The sequence below is a fragment of the Phocoena phocoena genome, chromosome 13, assembly GCF_963924675.1.
Source record: "Phocoena phocoena chromosome 13, mPhoPho1.1, whole genome shotgun sequence".
In the NCBI taxonomy this organism is placed as follows: Eukaryota; Metazoa; Chordata; class Mammalia; order Artiodactyla; family Phocoenidae; genus Phocoena; species Phocoena phocoena.
This window is the reverse complement of record NC_089231.1, coordinates 63320720-63341038: the sequence shown is the minus strand read 5'-3', so window position 1 is coordinate 63341038 and position 20319 is coordinate 63320720. Positions and strand designations below refer to the sequence as shown.

The window sequence follows — 20319 nt, the reverse complement described above, 5'->3', positions numbered from 1 at the left end:
GGCTCCCACTGGCACACAGCACCATATCAGTAAACTAACTCGCCTGGGAGTTAGAAGAGGGGAGCGAGGGCGGGAGGGCACACGTGTCCAGAACCCACAGCTCCAGGGAAAGAGGAGCTGCCTACCCCCGCCGCCAGGGGCTCCCAGCTCCACGGCGGGGTCTGCGCAGGCCGCCTGGAGGTCCTTTCCCCGAGGTCCCTTCTTCCGAGATCCGACCCTAAGAGCAAACGGCTGGGCCCAGGCCCTGAGGAGGAAGAGGGGAAGGCTGAGCAGGCCTGGTAGCAGGGCGATGGACGCGTGGGTGAAGGCGGCTGCCTCAGGTGGTCCTCGGGGGGCCCTGTGCTGGGGGCATTGGAAGGTGTGGACCACCCCTGTTCTCACCCCGTGACCTCCAGGCCCTGATGGCACAGGGCCTGAGCCAGGCTGCAGGCCAGGGAGCCCCTCCCTCAGCCCCCAGCCTGGGCTTCCCTCCGCTGGGCCTTCAGGCCTGCTGAGCTCGAGGTGGCCCTGCGGGGAGCGTGCGGAGAATGGAGCAGGCAGGCAGGCAGACCGGATGGAGAGAAGGCCCCGCCCAGAGGACGAACACCAGATGAGAACAAGAACGTACCAGGCATGCAAGCTAGACCCAGGAGTCAACAGGCTGAGGCTTAGCATCCCCCACGGCGTCCACCAGCCTGACCGCGGGTCTGCTGGGCCCGGGAGGAGGAACCTTCCTGCAGGGGTCGGGCTGCAGGGCGGTGGGCAGGAGGGCGTTAGAGGCAGAACAGAGCAGGTTAGTCCGAGCTGGCAAGTTGGGGCTGGGCTGGTCAGCAGGGCAGGGTGAGAGCCGGGGTGCAGGCGAGGAGAGGCCTGAGGTCCGGGGGAGCCAAACCAGCGGGGCTCGGAGAGGCAGGGTTGGCACAGAGCAGATAGCAGGGGCTGCCCTGGAGGCAAGACCATGCAGAGGAGGGCACACATGCGCCCTCTGTCCCGGCCCCTCCCTCCCAGCGGGTGCAAGTTTTTAACCACCTGCACCCACAGGCTGGCTCTGACGTGAGGTTCCCGAGGCAGAAGGGCCACACCCCGAACGGGTCTCCTAGCCCAACTGCCCTGCAGGTGAGCCCCACCCCAGGCCCCAGACCAAACCTTGCCTGGGCCCCTCTCCAGGTGACCCCCGGACACACCACCTCCCTGGACACCTGCCCACAGCCACTCACTTTCAACGATTCCTTCTCAGAGGCCTCCCCTGCAGGGTCACTGCCTCGAGCCCTGCACTCCCTCCCGTCAACGGCGGAGTATCCATCTGTGGGATGGAGGCAGGAGAGGACTCTGAGGCAGGCACCAGGCATGGATCTCCCTCTCAGCCCAGGATGCATCTGGAGAGGGCCCCCACCTAGCCTGCTCTGAGCCAGGCCTTCTCACGGCCCCTCCCGTGTGGTGGGCCTTGCAGCCTCTCCCCTGTTCCCCACCAGCAACTCAGAACCCTCCAGCTGCCCCCTCAGCTGCCAGACAGGACACCCTGGCTGGGCAGTGACCCCTCCCTGGCTGCCCCACCCCTCACCCCTGAGCACCCCTAAACCAAATCTTTTTTCCAACCACACCTCCTCGGAAGGTCCTCCCCACACAGAGTATAAGCAGCCTGTACCTGCACCTGCCCTCACCTGGGCCAAGTGCCTCCATGGGGATCACGTCCCGGCTGCCTGGCTTCTCGCCGTCTGCAAGGTACGAGCGGGTGGCTGGCTGGTTGCAGCGGTGGCAGGGGACCAGGGCTGGCCTCAGCCTGGTGCCAAGGTGAACACCACGGGTGGAGAGGATTGGGGAGGGGAAGGGAGGGGGCCATCTTCCTGGAGGAAGGTCGGCCTCCCTCTACCCCTCAGCAGGGTGGAAGGACACTCCTGAACCTCAGGATGGACCCCTGCCTCATACTCACCCAGGCTCTTGTCCACCAGCGGCAGTGTGCTATCGTCCAAGCCTCCGGGACTCGGTGGTGCCTTGGGGCCCTTGGCATTAGCAGAACCCGACTAGGGGGAGGAGGGCACATAACAGACGGGGTGGGTCGGGGTGCTCCCACGGGGTACCCAGCCTGGGTGAAGTGAGAGAGAAGGGCCGGGTGGGCCGAACCTGGAAGCGCGCCTTGGTCCAGCCGTCCCTCTGCAGAGCACCACGCAGCTCCTTGTAACTCCACACCGTCTGCAGCACATGGGATGCGGCCTTCGCCTCGCGCACCGATTGGCTGTGGTCCGGGCTGGGGTCAGTGTCTGGCCAAGACGGCCCTGCTCTGCCCCCACCTAGGCCCCGCCCACCTGGGGGCACCTCCTGCCCACCTAAGCCCGCCCCACCCACCCACCTGGAGGCGCCAAGTGCCACCAGCGCAGGCACGCCGCGGGCCTGCAGCAGCGAGCGCGCGTTGTCCAGGCTGTCAGACACGATCTCGTGGATGGTGTTGAGCACGGCCACCACTGTGTCCTCCTCCAGACAGGCCCCGGGCCGCGCGGGTGCCTGCGCGCTGCGCACATTTCGCACGAGCTCGGCCATGGCGTAGCTCCCTGCAGGCAGGGGCTGTAAGGACACTCCGGTGCCGGCAGGAGGGGGGCCACGAGGAGCGGGTGGCCCGGGCCCCAGACCCCTGTCCCCGCCCTCACCGATGAGGTCCTTGTTGCGCCGGTCCAGCGAGAGGTTGCGCAGGGCGATGGCGACGGCGCGCACCACCTTGTCGGTCTCCGACTGCAGCAGCTCCACCAGCACCGGCAGCCCACGCTCCTTGCGCACTGTGGCGCGGATGTACGTGGCCCACTGCGGCGGGGGTGCGAGGTGTGCTCAGTGCTGGCCGCGCCGCACACACCAAGACACTCGCCTACCTGAGCCCTGACCGCTCCTCCGGCTGGACTGTTCTGCTCCCCCGCCTGACAAAGCCCTCCCCCAGCAGCTCCCCCACCATCTCCACCGGGAATGCTCCTGGGATTCCCTCGGCCTCCTCCCTGCCAGGCTTGGCCTCTCACCACCCAGTTGCCAGCACTGAGGTTCTGCAGGGCACCGGCTGCGGCCTCCAGAGTATTGAAGTTCCGACTCTCCGTCAGGAGGGACAGGTAGAGACGCACTACCTCGGGCTGGTACAGCAGCTCGAAGCCTGCGCACGGAGCACCCGCAGCCCACAGTCACCCAGGCCGCCCCATCACCCCCTACCCCCTCCTCAGCCCTCCCAGGGAAGGGCAAGCTGTGGCCCAGTATGGCTGTGGCATCTTCAGGAATGTTTAGCAGCAACATGTTCACCCCTTAGCCACCGAAGAGTAAAAAGCCTTCCCACTTCACAAGGCAATCAACCCAAACTCTGAGGTAGCAGTGGGTTTAGGCGAGGTCATTCTTCCTTGACCCCACTGCCAAAGAAATGGGACCTGCCTGATGCTGGAGCTTCCGGGAGGCCTGGGGTGGGGAGGGAGGCAGTAACCACAGCTGCTCCCCTAGCAACAGGACTCAGACTCCCTAGCAACAGCCCCCCCACCCGTATATAAGGCCCACCCTCCCTGTCAGAGCCACTCAACCACTCCTCGTCCCTCATCAATTGAGGCTCCAGCCTGGCAGCAGAGCCACCCCACAGTGCTCCAGAGAGGAGGGCGGAGCAGCCTTCCAAGTCTGCCCCCATATTTAGGCTTCTGTGTCCCTGGACATTTCCTCCCCTCCCCCGCACACCCCACATGTTATCACCCCTTCTCCAGTTCTCATGTCCCATACTCTCTCCACTCCAGCCTCCTGTCCCCCAAATGCTCCAAGCACTTGCCCCTGCAGGGCATTTGCATGGGCTGGTCCCTCTGCCTGTGATGCTTCCCCCCAGACCTCCCACGGTTGCGCTGCTGCACCCTGCTCTTGGGCATCTGGGCTTGCAGGGCAGACCTCTCTTGCCCAGGCTGGATTCCCAGTGCGCAGAGAAGTGCCACACAGAGTGGGGCTCCGATGGACACAGGGAGCGAGAAGCTTGAACCACTCCCTGACATGATCTGAGTGATCTTGCCCAGCCTCCCAACTGGATCTGACTGCACCTCGGGGCTCCAAAATCCCTAGGAGTGAACCCGGGCTCCTCGGCTGGCACAGGAGGCCCTGCCCAGCTAGCCCTCACTCCAATCCCTGCCAGCCTCTCATGTGCTATGTGACCTGGCAAGTGCCTGGCTCCTCCCTGCCTCTGCACCCACACCCTGCCTGAAATGACCTGTGGCACAGACCCTGATTCTGAGCCCTGAGCAGGTGCCCAGGGACTGCACAGTCCTCCGAGGAACCCCACACCTGTAGGCCTCAGTTTCCCCACGAGATCTCCAAGGCCCTTCAGCCGTTTGGTGGTACAAAGCTTAACTCCTGGACAGGCCCGGGCCTGGATTCCACCTCCCACTGCTCACCTTTGGCAGCCTCAGTCCGCTTGGGTAGGTCCAGAGTGTCAAAGTTCCGGTCCATCTCACCAACCCTCTTTCCTGGAACAGAAGGGCAGTGGGAGGTGAGGTGGACCCTGCAGGGTGCAGGTATGTGTCAGGAGGGGCGGGGACAGCACCCCCACATCCAAGACTGGGCACCAAGAGGCCTGAGAACAGAGCACTGCTCTGAGTCCAGGCAGGCAGCTCTGCCCAAAGGGCAGTGGTAGCAGTTAGACCTAGGGAGGTCCAAGCCCTGCCTGAGCTGCCAGGACTCATCCTCCATCGGGTGCTGGGAGCTGCACTGCAGATCCTCCCGATGGGCTCCTTGGGCCCACCGTGTGTGTGAACTGAGGGGCCCAGGAGCCCAGACTGGGGCAGGGAGGTGCAGACAGGGAAGCCAAGGGCTGGCAGGGACAGGACTTGCCTGGCTGCACAGTGAGGCAGGGCTGGAGCCAAGAATCCCACTCATGGGGAAACTTGCCCCTGTCTGGGGCCAGGACCCAGCCCTGGGCTCTGCTGGCCAGGAGACCCCCCACTCGCAGGCCCCTGCAGCAGCCCCACCTAACACCCGTCAGCCTCGGCCTGCACACCTCCGTGAGAGCCAGCTCACCACCTCCCGGCTGCCCTCCTGCTCAGATGAGGAACCTTCCCCTTCCTGGAAGCCAGAGCTGAGTTCAGACAATCAGGGGCCTGCCGTACCCAGCCCCCTGGGGCATTTGCATGGTCCCTCCATCTGAGCCACACCTGGCCCATCCCATCAGAGGGGCAGACCCTGCTCCCCAGTGCCCCTGGGAATGGACATGCCCAGGCCCTATCCACCCTCGGCTCTGAGGTTACAGAGGGACAGCCCCTCGGCCTCCCAAACAGCCCCAGGCTGACATTCCTGTAGTTGTCATGTCCACACAGTTGCCATGGAGATGGCTGCCCGGAGAAGGAACTGGGATCAGGACTTCCCAAGGATGAAAGGTCCTGCAGTTGTCATGGAGATGGCTGCCTGAGCAATGGGGGCGGGGAGGGGTCCCTGGTGCCCACTGCACCCGCCAGGCCTGCATGGCAGGACAAACAGGGACTTACCTTCATGGAACCACTCTTCTGGGCGGCCGGAGGAAGCACAGGAGAGAGGAGAGGAGCCTGAGCGGGCAGCACCCCCATTCCCTCCCAGGAAGTATAGGACAGAGGGACGGGGGCTCTCACCCCGATTACTTTTGGGGGCTGAGTGCCCACAAGTGGGACGGGGATCAGAAAAGGCCAACGCAGTGGGGCAGGTGAAGGCAGTGTACAGACCCCTGGCAGCTGCACCCGAGGTAGGGACGGGGTGAGGCAGGTGGGGTGCTGCCCCCTGGGCTCCCCAGGGTCCTCGGGTGTCCTGCCAATGCCAGGAGGCGGCGCTGTCCTCGGCACTTCCAAACTTGGGCCCCCAGGCCCTTCCTGGAGCTGAGGGCCTGGGTCCAGGCACTAGGGGGGACCACTGCACAGGTGGCCCTGGGCACCCTCCTTGGCTCCCTGAATGTGTCCCCGGTGGGTGTGGAGGGCCTTCGGCTTGGCAGGGTCGGGGGGCCTAGAGCAGTACCCCAGTCCCACCCACACACCTTTGGCCTTCTTGCCACCAAAGCAGCCGGCGTCCTCCCTCCTCCGGCGCTGGGCACCCATGGCACTGCCCGGGGGCCTGGGCTCGGCCTCCTGGTACCTGTCAGCCCCCGGCACCTCCTTGTGCACGTGGTAGGAGAGGTTCCGCACGATGCACACGCAGTTCTCCACTGACTGCAGGGAGAGGGGGCTAGGGTACCGCTGGGGGGCATGGGACACTGACCGCTCCCCCAGGGAAGATGCCACAGCTCGTGAGTGCAGAAGGGACCGGGTGTAGGATGGGAAGGCCTGGGTTAGGGGCCCACTCGGGCGAAACCCAGGGAGGGGCTGAGGAAGGAGGGGGGAGCACCTACCACACGCGGGACCTGGTCCAGGGCTTCAGGGAACACCTGCTGCCCCGCGCCACACACCCATCCCCTGTGCCGCCTGGATAGTCCAGGGCTCCTGCTCCGTTCCCCGACCCTTCATGGGAGGCTGCGATACTGACCCTGCCTGGGGCCTGCCAGGGCCTCCCTGCCTACCTTGTTGTCCGTGTCCTTCCTGCCCACGGCTGACTGCAGGGCGTGCAGGAGTGCGTCCACCAGCCCCTCACACTCACGGAGTCGCCGCCGGGCCTCTGCACCATCTGAGCTCACATTCCTGTATGGCCAAGAGCAAGCCCTGTGACCCCAGCTCCAGCTCCGGGGTCTCATCTCATCTGCAGAACGTGCTCTGTGCCATGCCGTCAGGGCTGCTAGCAGATGACAAGAGGCTAGCAGTGAAGGTGAAGCAGCAATGGCCTGACTGCTGAGACCCCAGGAGGGGGCCCTGGCCTGGCATCTGTGTGGGGTGGGGGGCTCCCCTGACTCCCAGCTGAACTGCAAAGGGACAGAAGTGGATCCAGACGCCTGAATCTGTGCAGTTCAGGGCTCCACCCTGTGCTAAGGACCCCAGAGGGCCATGGGGGGATATCCTGATGGACAGACAGGACCGAGGGGACGCAGGACTGCCTGTGGGGTCTCTGCAGGGCCTCCAAGGGTGGTGGGGGGAGGGCAGGGGTCACAAGGAGGTGGGATGAGGCCTCTGAGGCAGACTGGAGAGGAGGATCCTAGCTCCCCTTCCCTGGGTGTCACAGGGATGGGTCGAAGCTGGGCAGGGATGGAGCAGGGGTACATGGGAGGGTGGCAGACATCCAGAGGCTGCCTGTGGGGGTGAGTACAGCCCCATCAGGCACATTCTCGGGACTCGGGCAGAAACTGTGACCTGGCTCTGACGCCGAGGCCTGGGTGGCTAGCTGTCTTCCATGTTATCTGGGACACAGGGACGTGGCTATTCCTAGGACAGCTGTCCCCAGGTGTGCACGCAGGCTCTGGTGCCTGGCTCCTGCCTCCTTGGGTGGGAACAGCCCTGGGAGGCTTCGAGGGGCACCTGAGCAAGGCCCCACACACACCTCAAGCAGCCTGATGTGTTCTTGAAGACAGTCGTCCACTCAGCATCCCGTGGCTTGGAGTCTTCGTTGGGCTCTGGCTCCCAGCCCGAGTGTGGCACAATGACCTCATGGGTCAGCGTCTGCAGGCCGTGGTCAATGATGACCATCTTCAGGGGTTCGTAGGACGACAGGTTCCAGAGTGTGCCTGCAGGGTGCCATCGACCCGCCAGTGCTGACCACAGGCACTGTCCCCACAGGACCAGCTCAGGACCCGCCCTGCCCTCTTCAGGCCCCAGCTCACACCGCTAGACAGGAGTGACAAAAGCCACAAGAGGCCCTGGGTGCTGCTCTGGTGTGGGTGAGATGCACATGCCACACCGAGAGGGGGCTCCCCGGGGGGGGGGAAGGAGCCCCCTAGAGGCCAGGACACAGGAGGGGCTGGCAGGGGGAGCCTAGAGCTGGCATGTGCCTTTTCCCCACCCCTTCCCAGCCACCCAGGCAGGTGGGACTATGCTCCTGGGGCCACGCCAAGAGGGGATCATCACATGACCCTGACCAGCCATGGTCCCCACCACTGCCCTGCTGGGGGGGCCAGAGAGCCAGAGAGGCAGGACCCAGAGTAGTCATGGTGGGGACATGGGAGCTGGCGGGGAGGGGGCCAGCGCCAGCCCCACCTGTGGCGGCCAAGTCCAGCGGTAGAGACCTGACACAGTACCTAAGCCTGACTCCCGACTGAACCGCGACGCAGGCGGCCGGGCGCCTCACCTGTGACGAGCTCGCGGACCTCGCTGTCCCGGGCAGCCCGCAGCAGGCGCACCAGGGCAGGCACACCACCGCAGTCCCGGATGGCGGCCTTGTTGTCAGCATCCCTGCCATACGAGAGGTTCCGCAGTGCCCCACAGGCCCGGCGCCGCACCTCTGCCCGCGGGTGGTCCAGCAGGGCCACAAGCAGCGGCAGCCCCCGCAGCTGCCGCACGCGGCGCTTGACACCCTCGTTCTCAAAGCACAGGTGCTGCAGGTAGGCGGCCGCGTTGGCCTTCACGGGGTCCACGGGGTGCCGCAGCATGGCCAGCACCTCGGGCAGCTCGGGGTCCCGCCAGCGCGGCTCCTTGCGGGCACTGTCCACCGAGGGTGAGCGCCGCACTGCCCGGTCCAGGCTGCCCAGGCTGCCATGTTCCGGCTGGGCCAGGGGCGCCGTCGTGGCTGGGAAGGGGGGCCGCTCCTCCATCAGCTCACCGCCATCGTCCGCCACGTCCTCGTAGGCCCTGTGCAGGTGAGCACGGTGCATGACCGTCCTCTCGCGGCTGCTGGCTGGCCTTGCCCCCAAGCGGCCCCATCACACATTCTCCGGGGGACCATGAACCCATGGGGCAGGGCTGAGCCTAGAGCATCGTCGGTGCTGAGGGTCATACCCGACCCAGCAAGAACTAACTCACAGCCAGTGATAGAGCCAAACCCCAGCCAATGTCATCAGAACTTGTATCCCTCCCAGATGGGAGCTCACTCATTCCCATCACCAGGCAGTTTCCCTGACTCCCAGCTAAATGTGTTTCTACGAAACATCTGTCTGTGACTGGGGTCCCACCTCCCCATGAGGCCATGTCTGGCTAGTGCACCCCTTGCACATAGCCAGCCTGGTAGGCATCTGAGGGGCCTCAGGCCACCAGTTCTCCAGGGCGCAAGATGTCAAACCCACTTCCTAGGTGAGGGATTGAGGCTGGGGGTGGGCGAGTGTCTCGCCTGTGGCCACAAAGCATAATCCAGACCCAGGCAGTGGTCATGTTCCCACCTGACAGAGAAGCTGAGGGCAGGGGAGACAGAACCAAAGGCTGCAGAGAGAAGGGAAGGACCGAGGGCGTGGGTTCTGGGTGCTCCTGTGATGGGGGAGGGGCTGGGGCCCAAGCTCAGGAAAATGCCCTGGGTCCCTTGGGCTTGTGTCTTCCGGGCCATCTGGCTGGAGCAGGGGCAGCAGGCATGGACGCGTCACCAGCTTCTCTTGCTCCAGACCCACAGGGAGGGTGCCCAGTGCAATCCCACAGCCCAGAGCCCGCCCTTGCCGCTGTCCCTGAGAAGAGCCAAGGCCAATTCAAACTAACGTGTGCGTTATTAACACTGCACCGCAGCGAGACTACCCGTGTGGTACTCTGCAAGGAGTGGAAGGCAGGCTTCCCGGAGGCAGTGACAGCTCATGGGGGCTCACCTGGTGCGCAGGCCCCGCCCACAGTCTGGCCTCCTCCGTGCGGCTGTGCCACAGTCAGGCTCCAGCTCCGGGCCCCCCTCGTCCTCAGCAGCCAGGCTGCGAGTGTCGTCCTCCAAGCCATACGGCTCTGCCTGGAACCGCTCGGGCTGGGAGCGGCCAGCTGGTGGACCAGGCTCAGGGCCTGCGGGGAAGGCCTCCCGGCGGCTGGGCAGCGTGAAGCAGCCATCACCAGGGCCTGGGCCCAGGGGGCCTCCACGCGGAGGCCGCACACCCAGCCCACGGGACAGGCTGCCATAGCTGGGGACGTCGCGGGGCTCGTCAGGAAAGCCGCCTCCGCTGCCAAGGCAGGTGCGGGAGAGTGTGGCCGCCGGGCCACCCCCGCGCAGCAGGAAGTGTCGGTCCAGGGGGCCATCGGTGAAGGGGCCCAGTGGGTGGCCACCGTCCAGCAGGGGGAGGCCATCGGGGCCCACGGGCACCTGGCGCACTGTTCGAGTGGTCACCGTCTTGACTGTCTTGGTGACCTGGTGGGTGAGGGGCAGCCTGTGGGCTGGCAGCCTGAAAGGCCAGGGTGGCCTCAGCCCTCCACCTGAATAATGGGTGGCCCGCAGGAGGCCAGGGCGAGGTGTACCTTGGTCTCAGTGCGACGAGTGGTGCCATCTTCCGATGTGACGATGGACACATGGGAGGTGGGGGTGCCAGGGTCCTCCTCCACTGTCACTGTCTCCTCCAGCACCTCAGGCGCCTCCGGCATCATGGCCAAAGAGGCCTGGCTGCCCGGGCTCTGCTCCTGGGCAAGGGGGCAGGTGTTGGTGGGAGGACCCCATGCTCAGCAGCCCTGGGGCAAGGACGCTCGTGCTGGCCTGGACGCCAGGAGGGCCTTCTTCCCCTGCCCCAGGGCCTGTCTCAGCCCCGGCTCGTGAGGACAGCAGCACATTCTTGCCTCTGAAAGCCAAGGGGCTGGTCCCCACCCCAGGTCTTCCTTGGGCTGATCTAGTGGATAAGGCCCTGGGCCCAGCGGCGCAGTTTTGGGCAGCCCTGTCTAAGCTGTAAGCCCAGCTGCCACAGCTCCTGGAGGCCCAAGCACCCACAGGACACTCTCCTGACATCACTCATCACCCCTGCCTGTGCCCTCCCTAAAGGATGGCTCTTTCCTGTGCCTCCTCCCTGCCCACCCCAGAAACCTTGAGTGCAGGGGGTGGCAATTTCAGCATTGTTCACCGACTCCCTGTGGCCACACCCAGGCTCCCGCCATCCCCAAGGCCAGCTAGACGCCCTCGCAGGACAGAAATACCCAACTCCCAGAATGCCCTGTGCACTCAGAACACCAAAATACCCTTGCCCCTTCCGGCCCAGATACTCTTGGGGTGCTGAGTGGGCAGGGCCTGGCCCTACCTCACTCGGGCCAGTGGCTGGTACCCCTCACTGAGGCCCTGCGTGTCATATCAGAGAGCCCAGAGAGGGTGGATTCAGGCCAATGTGGGCCCAGCTGATCCTTGATGGGAATCCTGGTGTCCCCTCCCTACACACCCCCGGGTCTCCCCAGCCTTGGCCCTCAGCTCTCAGCCCCCCTTGCCAACATCCCCACAGGCAAGATGGTGCTGGAGAGAGGCTCTTCTAAAGCCCACAGGCCTACTGGCCAGATTCACCAGTGGGGAAACTGAGGCTCAGAGAGGACAGGCCAGCCCACAGCACAGCTGGGCTGGACCCCTGCTATGCTGAGTGGCACAGGGACCCCAGGCCTCTGACCACCTGGGTCCCCCCCACCATGCCAACATCCCAGGATCAGCGTCTGGCCAGGACGGGTAGGAGCTGAAACCCAAGCTGCAGTGGGCGGGCACGGGGGAGCACATTCCCAGGCAGCCAGGGCCGGGTCAGCAGGAGGACAGGTCCTGCTCCAGGGCCCAGGCCCGTGCCTTGTGGGATGGGTCCCCGCCTGGGCCCCAGGCCCCTGAGGCCTGCACAAACAGGGAGCTGAGGCCCAGGAAAGGCCAGCAGCTCAACCTGCATCTGCCTGGCACCAGAGCCCTGCTCTGCTCCCGTCCCTGGGACCGGGAACATGCAAGGCAAGGCTCCCAGGGCCACCTTCCCATCCCCGGGCCCAGGAGCATGCAAGGCAAGGTGCCCAGGGCTGCCCTCGGGGCCTACCTCCCGAGGGCCTTGGGTGTGAAGTCTCCCCAGGTTGGGGTCCTGTCCTAAAAGAATGCATGTCCCCCCAAATACACACAGTGCTAAGGTTCTGGGCCCCTGCAGCCTCTTCAGGGGTCCCAGGAGAAGCCTGCACCAACCTGCTGGGAGCATCCCTCAGGCTCTGGTGACAGAGGAAGAGGTCACAGAATGTGCCCCCTCCCCCAGAAGCAGGGCTTCAGAGGACAATATGTGATTTTATGAAAAAGAGAAACTGAGGCCTGACAGAGGAGAAAGGACTACCCAGAACTGCACAAACTGCTAACGGGGGATTTCAGGCATCCACAGGGAAGGGCTTTCAGTCACATGTCACCCCTCTGGGGCGACAGCCTTGGCTGCCGCCTTCTCAGTCCTAGAATGCAAGTAGTATGCCTGTCAGGGACCTGGCCAGGAAGGAAGGATGCTGTTCCTTGGGAAAGAGAAGTAAACTGAGGCCTGGGGTGGGGACACGCTGGTATGCGGCTGGGCAGGGTGGCCTGGCTCTTCTCTGAGGGCACTGGGGAGCTGGGGCGGTTCTGGAGCAGAGGTTCAGGGACAGCATGTCCCTGCTGGGGCCTCGGCCGCCCCATCTGCACTTGGCAACTGTGGGAGCAAAAGTGTGGCTGGCAGTGAGCTCTCTGCTCAGCCGGGGAAGCAGGGGAGCAGCAAGGCCCCATGGCTACAAAGCACAGGGAACAGGGAGTGCAGGGAGCAGGACTGACAGGAGGGGACCAGGTTGTCCAGGACACTGCCAGGAGTACGAACCCCTTAGTAGGTATGCATACATTTGCATACATTTAACCCTCTCCGAGAAGAGCCATTACCCCCCTGGCCAGGCTTGGGCTGCTAGAGGGTGGCACAGGGGGTGCACATCTTGGACCTCAGTGCCAGGGGGGCCTGGCTGCTGCTTCTCACTCCAGCCTGCAGACACAATGCAGAATTGGGGGGAAGAGGGGATGGGGGTCCAGGAGAGCCAGGGGCCCAACAAGGCCTGGCAACCCTGCAGCATCAGCCACCAACACCCAGCCCGGGCAGCCCGGCAGCGGGATCCCAAGGCCCCAAGAGCCCTGACTGGCAAATGACCTCAGGGAGCTAAAAATGGTGATGACTTCACCCCGGTGGGCAGGGAGGCGGAAGCGTGAGTCAGCCGGTGATCACAGGGAGGCCCGGCCCCCGTTACACATGCCTGGGCACACACATGCAGAAAGGGACCTGGACACACATGTGCACGAACACCCATCCTAGCTCCCCGGCCCAGGCACGTCAGTTCGCAGGCTCTCCCGACAGCACCCAGCACCGACATCCCCTCCTGCCTTCTACCTGCGTGTCCAGACTTTCTCAACCACCTATGCAGCATCTACCATGGGAGTCTCAGAGCCGGCAGGTGGGGGATCCAAGGCCTAGGGTAGAAGGAGCCCAAGGTCGACCCCTGGCTTGGGCCTCTGAAATGTCTTTGGGGTGAGAACATGGGGTCAAAGACTGACCAGGACACAGTCAGCTCTCAACAGAGGCTGCTGACCAGGCTGCCTGGATCCTTGTCTGGCCTCAAGGCCCTGCTCTAGGGCCCCATGTCCCATGGCCACCTACCCAGGCTGGCCCACCTCAGGAACCCCCAGCCCTGCAGCCCCAGATTTCCCTCATACCCTAGACATGAACAACACCTGCAGCCTCCCCCACACCCCAAATTCCGCCAAGTCCTGTCAACTGCCTCACCCTCCCTCTGCCCTGGCACCATCCTTGCCTCTCTCGCTGGGATGACTGTCCAGCCTCCCATCAGCTCTCCCCAGGGCCCAAATCTGTCCCATGGTCCACTTGGTCCAGGGGCCCTGGGCCTGGACCAGCAAGGGGCTGCTGTACACTTCTGGAGTTTCCCATGAGCTCCTGTGAACTTGTGGGAGGGGCCGAGCCCAGGACTCCAAGCAGGGGCGGGAGTGACCAGTATCCCAGAAAGGTGGAACCAACCACTGCTCTCAAGAGGGTCTCCAGAGGCCCAGAGCTGGAGGGCTCTGGCCCTGTCACACACCTGGGCTCAGCTTTCTTGTATGAAAACAAGAAGGACCTGGGGTGTCCAGGCCACAGGACAGGTGGGATAGTGCCAGTCCTGACTTTGTGACCAGATCTAAGGTGTGTGAGGCTCAGAAAAATGAGACATGGGACAAGACACAGAGGGGCCACCCCTGGGCAAAAGCCCACAGCAGCCTCTGAGGGCGCATGTGGGAATGGCGGAAGGAGGGGACAGAGGAAACAAGCCAAGTCACCACTGGTGGGGAGCTGGACTGGGGTCCCACAGGCACGGATCCACCTGCAATGTCTGCCCTTGAGAGATGAGCACCCATGGTCTGGATCATGAAGAACAGGATGTGGGGTGGTTGTCCCACCCTGTCCACAGCCCCACCAGCACACGCAAGGGATAGAATAAGGTGGGATCCCACCCCTGGCTCCCACAACCCCCTGTCGAGGCTCTCAGAGAGCACGAGACGGCTGCTGCTGGATGAATAAACCGAGGGTTGGAGGAATACCAGCCCCCCCATCCAGAGCGGCCATCCTGGATGAAGTCCAGGCCAAGCCAGGCAAGCATCTCCCACCAGGGAGCAAGTCCTTGGCCATTACAGACGTCCTCTCCCTTGGTGCCCACAGTGGCGAACCCAGCCCTGGCTGACCGGGAGCTCCCCGCCCCACAGCAGCAGTCCACCTGCAAGGGCGCAGGCCCAGGACGAATGGCCAAGAGGCCAAGGGGTAGTAGGTGCCCAGCAGACTGGTGGAGCAAGCTTGTGGGCGACGGCAAGGTGGGCCATCACCCACCCTAGCTTTCCCAAGCCCAGCCCACACCCATCAGGCACACAGTGGCCCCACATTCCCCCAGCTCCCCTGAACTGGTCTCTCCATCTCTGGGGCAGGCAGGCACCTAGCTGTCCAGGTGAGCAGGTGTGTAGGAGACCTAGCCCTTGCTCCTCCACTCTGCCTCAGTTTCCCCGCCTGTTAGGGGACCCCGCCCTTCTGAGCAAGAGTGCAGGCTGCCCGCGAGCCTTCCCCCATGCTGGTGCTGGAAGCCCCCCTCCGCCTCCGCACGTGGGCAGGGCAGTCCCCCAGCCCTCTCCCCACGTGCGCTGCCGCGGCAGACCCGGCTTGCATTAAAGCTCCGAAGCTCCTTCCTGCGCGGCCCCCAGAGCCGGGGCCCTGTGAATTTGGGGGAGGCCTAGTCGCGCCGCCCTCTCCAGATTCGGCCTCCCACCTGCGCAGAGGGTCTGCTCGGGAAGGCCCTGCTCACCACCCCGTCCCAGGCACCTGTCCCGCGCGCTGGCCCGGGTGCGCCCGCTCCCACCCCTCCACCCGCTCCCCGCACCCCCGGTGGCGCGCTCACTTCGCCGCCCCGCCCGGCCCCGGCCCGGGGGCGCAGACAATAGCCACCTCCGGCCGGCGGCTCCACGAACAAAAGCGGGTCCTCCCGGAGGGCCGGCGCCCCGCCCTCCGCCACCGGCCCCCGGGACAGTGCCCCCGCCCCGGACCAAGTTCCCTCCAACCTGTCTGAGTTCAGCCGGCATCGGGCCGGGCGCGGGGGACGCGAGCCGGCGGTGGCGGCGGCTGGACTGGGTTCAGCTGCGGTGCCTCGGCCGCCCAGCTCGGGTTAGGCGGACTCGCTCCCCGCGGGGCCGACCTGGCTAGGCGCGACCAGCGGCCAATCGGGAGGGGCGGGACGGTGAGGCGAGCAGCCAATCGGGAGGGGCCAAGCTGGGGCGGGGTGGATAGCAGCCAATCGGCTGGGGCATCACCCGGGAGGGGCGGGGCGGTGGGCGGCCAATTGGGCGGGGCAAAGCCCCGCCCCGACTGGCGCGGAGCGGGTCTTGCCTGCAGCCTTGGGCCGGGGTCGCCCTCTGCCCCTGCGGTCAGGTCAGTCAGGGCTCCCCTTCCCCACCCCCGTACCGCGGAGGTAGCATTTTCCCGCCGAGTCCTCCTTCCCAGGCCTCGGTTTACCCCCAGTAAAAGAGCCCACAGCCCTACCCCTGCAGTTGAGGAAACAGTTCTGGCAATGCAGGGGCCAGTGTGGCTAAGGCATCCTGCAAGACCACCCTCCTGGCACAAGCTGCCCATCCCGGCTGCGACTCAGTTTCCCCTAGCTGTGAAATGGTGGCCTATAAGAGTACTGACGGCGATGTCGCTCAGGTTTCCTAGATCTGGCTCCAGGCTCTTGCCAACCCTCCAGCACCTCCCCAGTAAGCGTCCCCACAGAGCTCAACCCAGGCCTGCACTGACCCACTTTGTCTTGGGTTCTCCCCATCAAGTCACAGAGGCCCAGGGGTCCCCCATCCTCTGAGAGGTGTCAGAGCAGATCAAAGGGAGGGGAGGGAGCACAACTCTTGGGTGACCCTGGGCGAAAGCTTGTGGGGCCCAGCTGGCCTCAGATCCTCTCCCTTCCATGTCTTTGACCTATTGGGAAGTGGTAGCTAGAGGGGACGGTTAATCAGGGCTTCTCCTACTATGGTGCACTCCCCACCCCCAGCAGCCTGGCATGGAGGTGCAGCCACCCTGGGGGTCTGGCTTGGCCAAAGGGAAGTGTAGACACAGGGAAGGGTCTGGGCTGGGGCCCTCTCAGGTCACACCCCGCAAACGCAAGCCAACGGCTCTCACACCAAGAACAAGAGACTTATGCTCTGGGTTGAACAGAGCTGGGCCGGCCCACAAAGGTTCAGCAGGCTGGGCAAGAGAGGGGGCCTTAGCCTTGGCTTTCTGCTTCCCACCTGCCTCTCCCCAGACCCCACTCCTCTTCTAGGACACTCCATACACATAGGCCATGCAACCAGCATGCTCAAGCACTCTGGGTGTCCACTGCATGTTCCTCTGAGTCTCAGTTTCCCTTGAGTTGTCCTTACCACTGGACCCGCTGTAACTTCCATCCGTGGAGCTACCTGGGGCAGGAGCAGAAGACTGTACCACTGCCCTGAGAGAACTTGGCCTGGATGCTTACATGTGAGTCATTTCTGTCTTCTCCCAAATTTCACCATCTGTTACTGCCCTAGCCTCATCCCCCTCTTGGCCCAGCCCAAAGTTGGCCAGGTCCCTAAAGGTGTCCCCTGCCTCCACACACACACACATTGCTTGAGGGCCAGTCCTGCTCCAGCCAGCCTGCTCCAGGTGTCTGGAGGAGGCGACCCTTTCTGCTAGAGGATGAAGGGCAGGCAGCCAGCACTGTGGAGCAGCACGCCGAGACTCTCAACTCCCCAGCCCCAGCTACCTGCCTTGCCACCAGCCTCCAAGCTGCACAGATCCGGGTTCTGACACTGAGGACCAGGTCCAGGCAGCCGTGGCTCACAGGTGGGTCACTAGGCACCTCCTGCTGAGATGGGTCTGGGAAGCAGGTTTGGCATGGAGGCTGCCAGGCCTGGCCCGCTGGATGTGGCTGCCTCCCCATCAGCCCTGCTTGTCCAGCCACAGCCCTGGGAACACACTCTCTCTGATCTCAGCCTGAGAAACCATCTCCTCCCAAGAGAGAAAACCAAGGGCAGGTCTTGGAGGGCCTTGGGTGGGGAGGGGTAGTGGGCGGGGAGGGTGGTGGCCTGATCTTCGGGCTGCAGCCCTCAGGAGGCCAGGGCAGCTCCAGGCTATGGGAATGTCTTCCCACAGGGGCGTTGACCCTCAGCAGCACCCTCTGGGCTGGAGGCCAGAGCCCTTTCTGGCCTGGGAGGGCTGGAAAGAGGGCCTGGAGCCTAAAGAGTGGCTTTGGGGTCATGGGCTGCCACTGTCCCTGTGTGGCCCAGCGGGCTGTTCTGCTCTCCAAATTTGGGGGTGCAGGCCTCACCCTTTGGAGTGCCTGGGGTCCAGGGGGCCACAGGGGTGGCCCTCATACGTAGACCCACCTGGCCTCAGTTCCAGCCTCCCATGAACTGGCTGTGCAGCCACCTCAGCACCAGCTGGCTTGGAAAGACAGCTACCCAGTGTGTATGGGCCCATTGAAGATGTGTCTTCAGCTCTGACTGTGGACCATGCTGGGCCGTGCGTATGGATCACCCACTGGTAGATGAGGACATCAAGGCTTGGGGGCAGTTACTGGCCAGGTCCCCCAGCCTGACACAGACCACTGCTTCTGAACCCCAAACGCCCAGGCTAGATGAAGCTAGCGCACTGGGCCAGTCTCCACCAAGACCCGTAACCCCCTCCTTTTCTCTCCAGCCACAGAGGTCCAGGCCACTCCAAGCCGCCAGCACATATGTGCCGGGCCCCCACAGCCAGCAGCCCGTCTGGCTCCCTGGAGCTCTGCCCGTGCCCTGCCCTGCATCTCAGTCAATCACAGGAACTGCAACAATCACAGCAAACTCCCTCCTCCCCCATCAGCACCCCAGGAGCCAGGCGCTATTGCCCCATCTGAAGGTTCGGTACTGTGGCACAGCTCATGTTGGGAGGACCCCACGAGGCCTCCTGACCTGGCTGTACATCCCAACTTCAGAGTTCTCAGGGCCTGGCCAAGAGCAGACTGGGGCTCTACACCTCCTGGGGCTGAGCAGGGGCAATGGCCAGTCACCTGCTGGGCTGCAGGCAGAGCCTCAGCCCTGCTCAAGCCTCCCCCGGGGCTGACCCACTGACTGATGCAGGCAACGAAGGCAGAGAGACTCCATGGAAGCAAAACCCTCAGTGTCACCAGGCTGACTGCTGAGCTGCCCAGAACAGACCCTGCCCAGCTGTCTGGGCCCTGAGGGCTCACACAAGTGGAAAGTGCTGTTCTGAGCGTTGGGCTGTGTCCTGCCCATTTGTCACATGATGCCCTGCATACCCAAGGGGGTTGGAATCCCACTTTCTTTCCCTCCCCAGAGGCCCCAGGTCGTGCAATAAGCCACTGCATGCTGGCTTGTGGTCCACCTAGGCCCCTTGATTTTTTCCCCACTTGGCCATTTTCACCCTTCCTGAGTCCCTGGGCTGTTACCTGCAGGACAAGCTGTTGCCAGGCCATCGACAAGGGCTGCCCACTGCCCACACCACTGCTGCCCATGCCAGGCTGCTGGGCACGCTCCAGCTGCAGGGCAACATGGCGCCGTTCCTGCTCCAATGCCCGTGTCAGCCGCTCGAAGCGGGCCTCCTGCTCCTTCACTGAGGCCAGGATGCTGGCAGCCGAGTGCACGTTGCAGTCCTCCATGACCAGGATGCTGGCTGACTGCAGGCAAAGCAGAGCAAGTCAGGGTGGGGCCAGGGCGGGGGCCTGGAGAGGCCGTCGTGGGCCCCCTGCCCACCCCACTCACAGATCACATGACTCACTCCCAGACCACAGCATCCAGCTCTCTGGAAAGAAGCCACATTGATTAAATTCTAAATTAAAAGCCATTAATCCAAGGCTGGCCGGAAGCAGCCGGCTCCCTCCCTGTAGTGTGTGGGGCTCTGACCCGGGCTCCCTGCTTCCTGCCAGGCCCAGCAGAACCTCGGACCATGGGTGTCCCAGAGCCTGCTGGGGAGGGAAGGGAAGGGGAGGGAAGGGAAGGAAAGAAAGAGCTGGTGTGACCAGCTCTCAGATCTCCCAGGCCCTCTGCTGTCCAAAGCACATGCCAGTTCACCCCACCCTCATGGCACCAGCACAGGCCCATCTCACTGAGGTGGGCGCTGGGGCCCAGAGAGGGTGGGGGACCTGTCTGTAGCCACACAGCTCGCACGGCAGAGCTGGCACACTAGTTGGCAGGGAGTGAGAAGTTGCTCCGCAGCCTCTGGGTGCCTGGCCACCTAGGCAGGTGCGGGGATGACGCGGGCCTGCAGACCAGTGGTCCCACCTCCACTCCCAGCCACGCTGGCTGGGAGCAAGGGCGGTGTATACCCCATGCATACAGCCTGGCTGAGATTCCGTGTCCAGAAGTGGCCCATGTGCCTGAGGCCCAGCGTCTGGAGAGAGTCAGGCCTGCCCGGGCCCCAGCCCAGCGCTGCCCCTGTGGGCCCCCGGGGAGCGGGTGGGGGCAGTGGGGGCTTGGCAGCTGCAAAGACGAGCCAGAGCCAGCGCTTTTCCTTACCACTTGCTCCCTGGCTGACCAGCATGTTTGCTTTTTGTGGGCAAAGAGCAGCAGAAGTATGTGTGCTCAGACCCAGGCGCACGGCAGCGGGTGGGGCGCAGGCCACGCGGGGGCTCCATGTACAGCACAAAGCCGGATCCAGGCCAGCCCGCCAAGGCCATACCAACATGGGGCCTGGGCATGGCTGGCAGTACCCCTGAAGGGTCAGCTCTGCTGCTCATGGGCCCCTGGGGAACCGGCTGCAAGGACAGAGCCCTGGAAAGGAAGGGTCAGCGCTGGGCTTGGCCATACCCGTGCCAGCTGGGCCAGGGATGCGGGTGCATTTCAAGGTGAAAGGACAGCACAGAGACTCCCTCAGCACCCGCGACAGCTGGGGAAATCAAGGCCCATCGAGGGAAGAGACCAGTGTGGGTCCAGGGCTGGGCTCCACTTCCCCAGCACCTGTCACGCAAATGAAACAGCAACGAACTGAATTCCTGCTGGGAGAGGTGGTGGTCAGCACGGGGGTGATTGGCTGGCTGCAGACCCACGTGATAACACGGAAGGCAAAATATGCATGAATTTTTAAGATGGACCATGAGACTTCAAAGATGCTTTACCCAGCTG

At 64.1% G+C, this 20319-nt stretch overlaps 1 protein-coding gene across 2 annotated transcripts; it reads right to left on the bottom strand.

Annotated features, from left to right (window-relative positions):
- Positions 1-619: 619 nt before the first annotated feature.
- ARVCF (ARVCF delta catenin family member) lies at positions 620-18857 on the bottom strand. 2 transcript variants are annotated; one of them, XM_065890572.1, is made up of 17 exons: positions 18648-18857; positions 10200-10358; positions 9572-10092; positions 8137-8636; positions 7393-7576; positions 6485-6602; positions 5966-6137; positions 5451-5468; positions 4365-4436; positions 2979-3106; positions 2622-2772; positions 2327-2525; positions 2101-2212; positions 1910-2000; positions 1641-1694; positions 1197-1282; positions 620-727 (listed from the first exon to the last, which is right to left on the bottom strand). In XM_065890572.1, the coding sequence occupies exons 1-17, from the start codon at positions 18855-18857 to the stop codon at positions 620-622; spliced, it is 2883 nt and encodes a 960-aa protein (XP_065746644.1). The 2 variants fall into 2 exon arrangements, with proteins under 2 accessions (XP_065746644.1, XP_065746645.1); XM_065890573.1 differs by lacking the exons at positions 5451-5468; positions 18648-18857 and adding an exon at positions 15256-15276.
- Positions 18858-20319: the final 1462 nt, after the last annotated feature.

What these genes read in the sequence shown, in the direction of transcription:
- ARVCF (XM_065890572.1), bottom strand. Translation starts at nt 18,857, where the DNA reads ATGGAGGACTGCAACGTGCACTCGGCTGCCAGCATCCTGGCCTCAGTG. An exon ending in GGGCGGGGCCTGCGCACCAG is followed by an intron (nt 8,637 to 9,571) that starts GTGAGCCCCCAT and finishes TCACCTGCACAG; the next exon opens with GGCCTACGAGGACGTGGCGG. An exon ending in TCAGTGCTGGCAACTGGGTG is followed by an intron (nt 2,773 to 2,978) that starts GTGAGAGGCCAA and finishes CCCCCGCCGCAG; the next exon opens with TGGGCCACGTACATCCGCGC.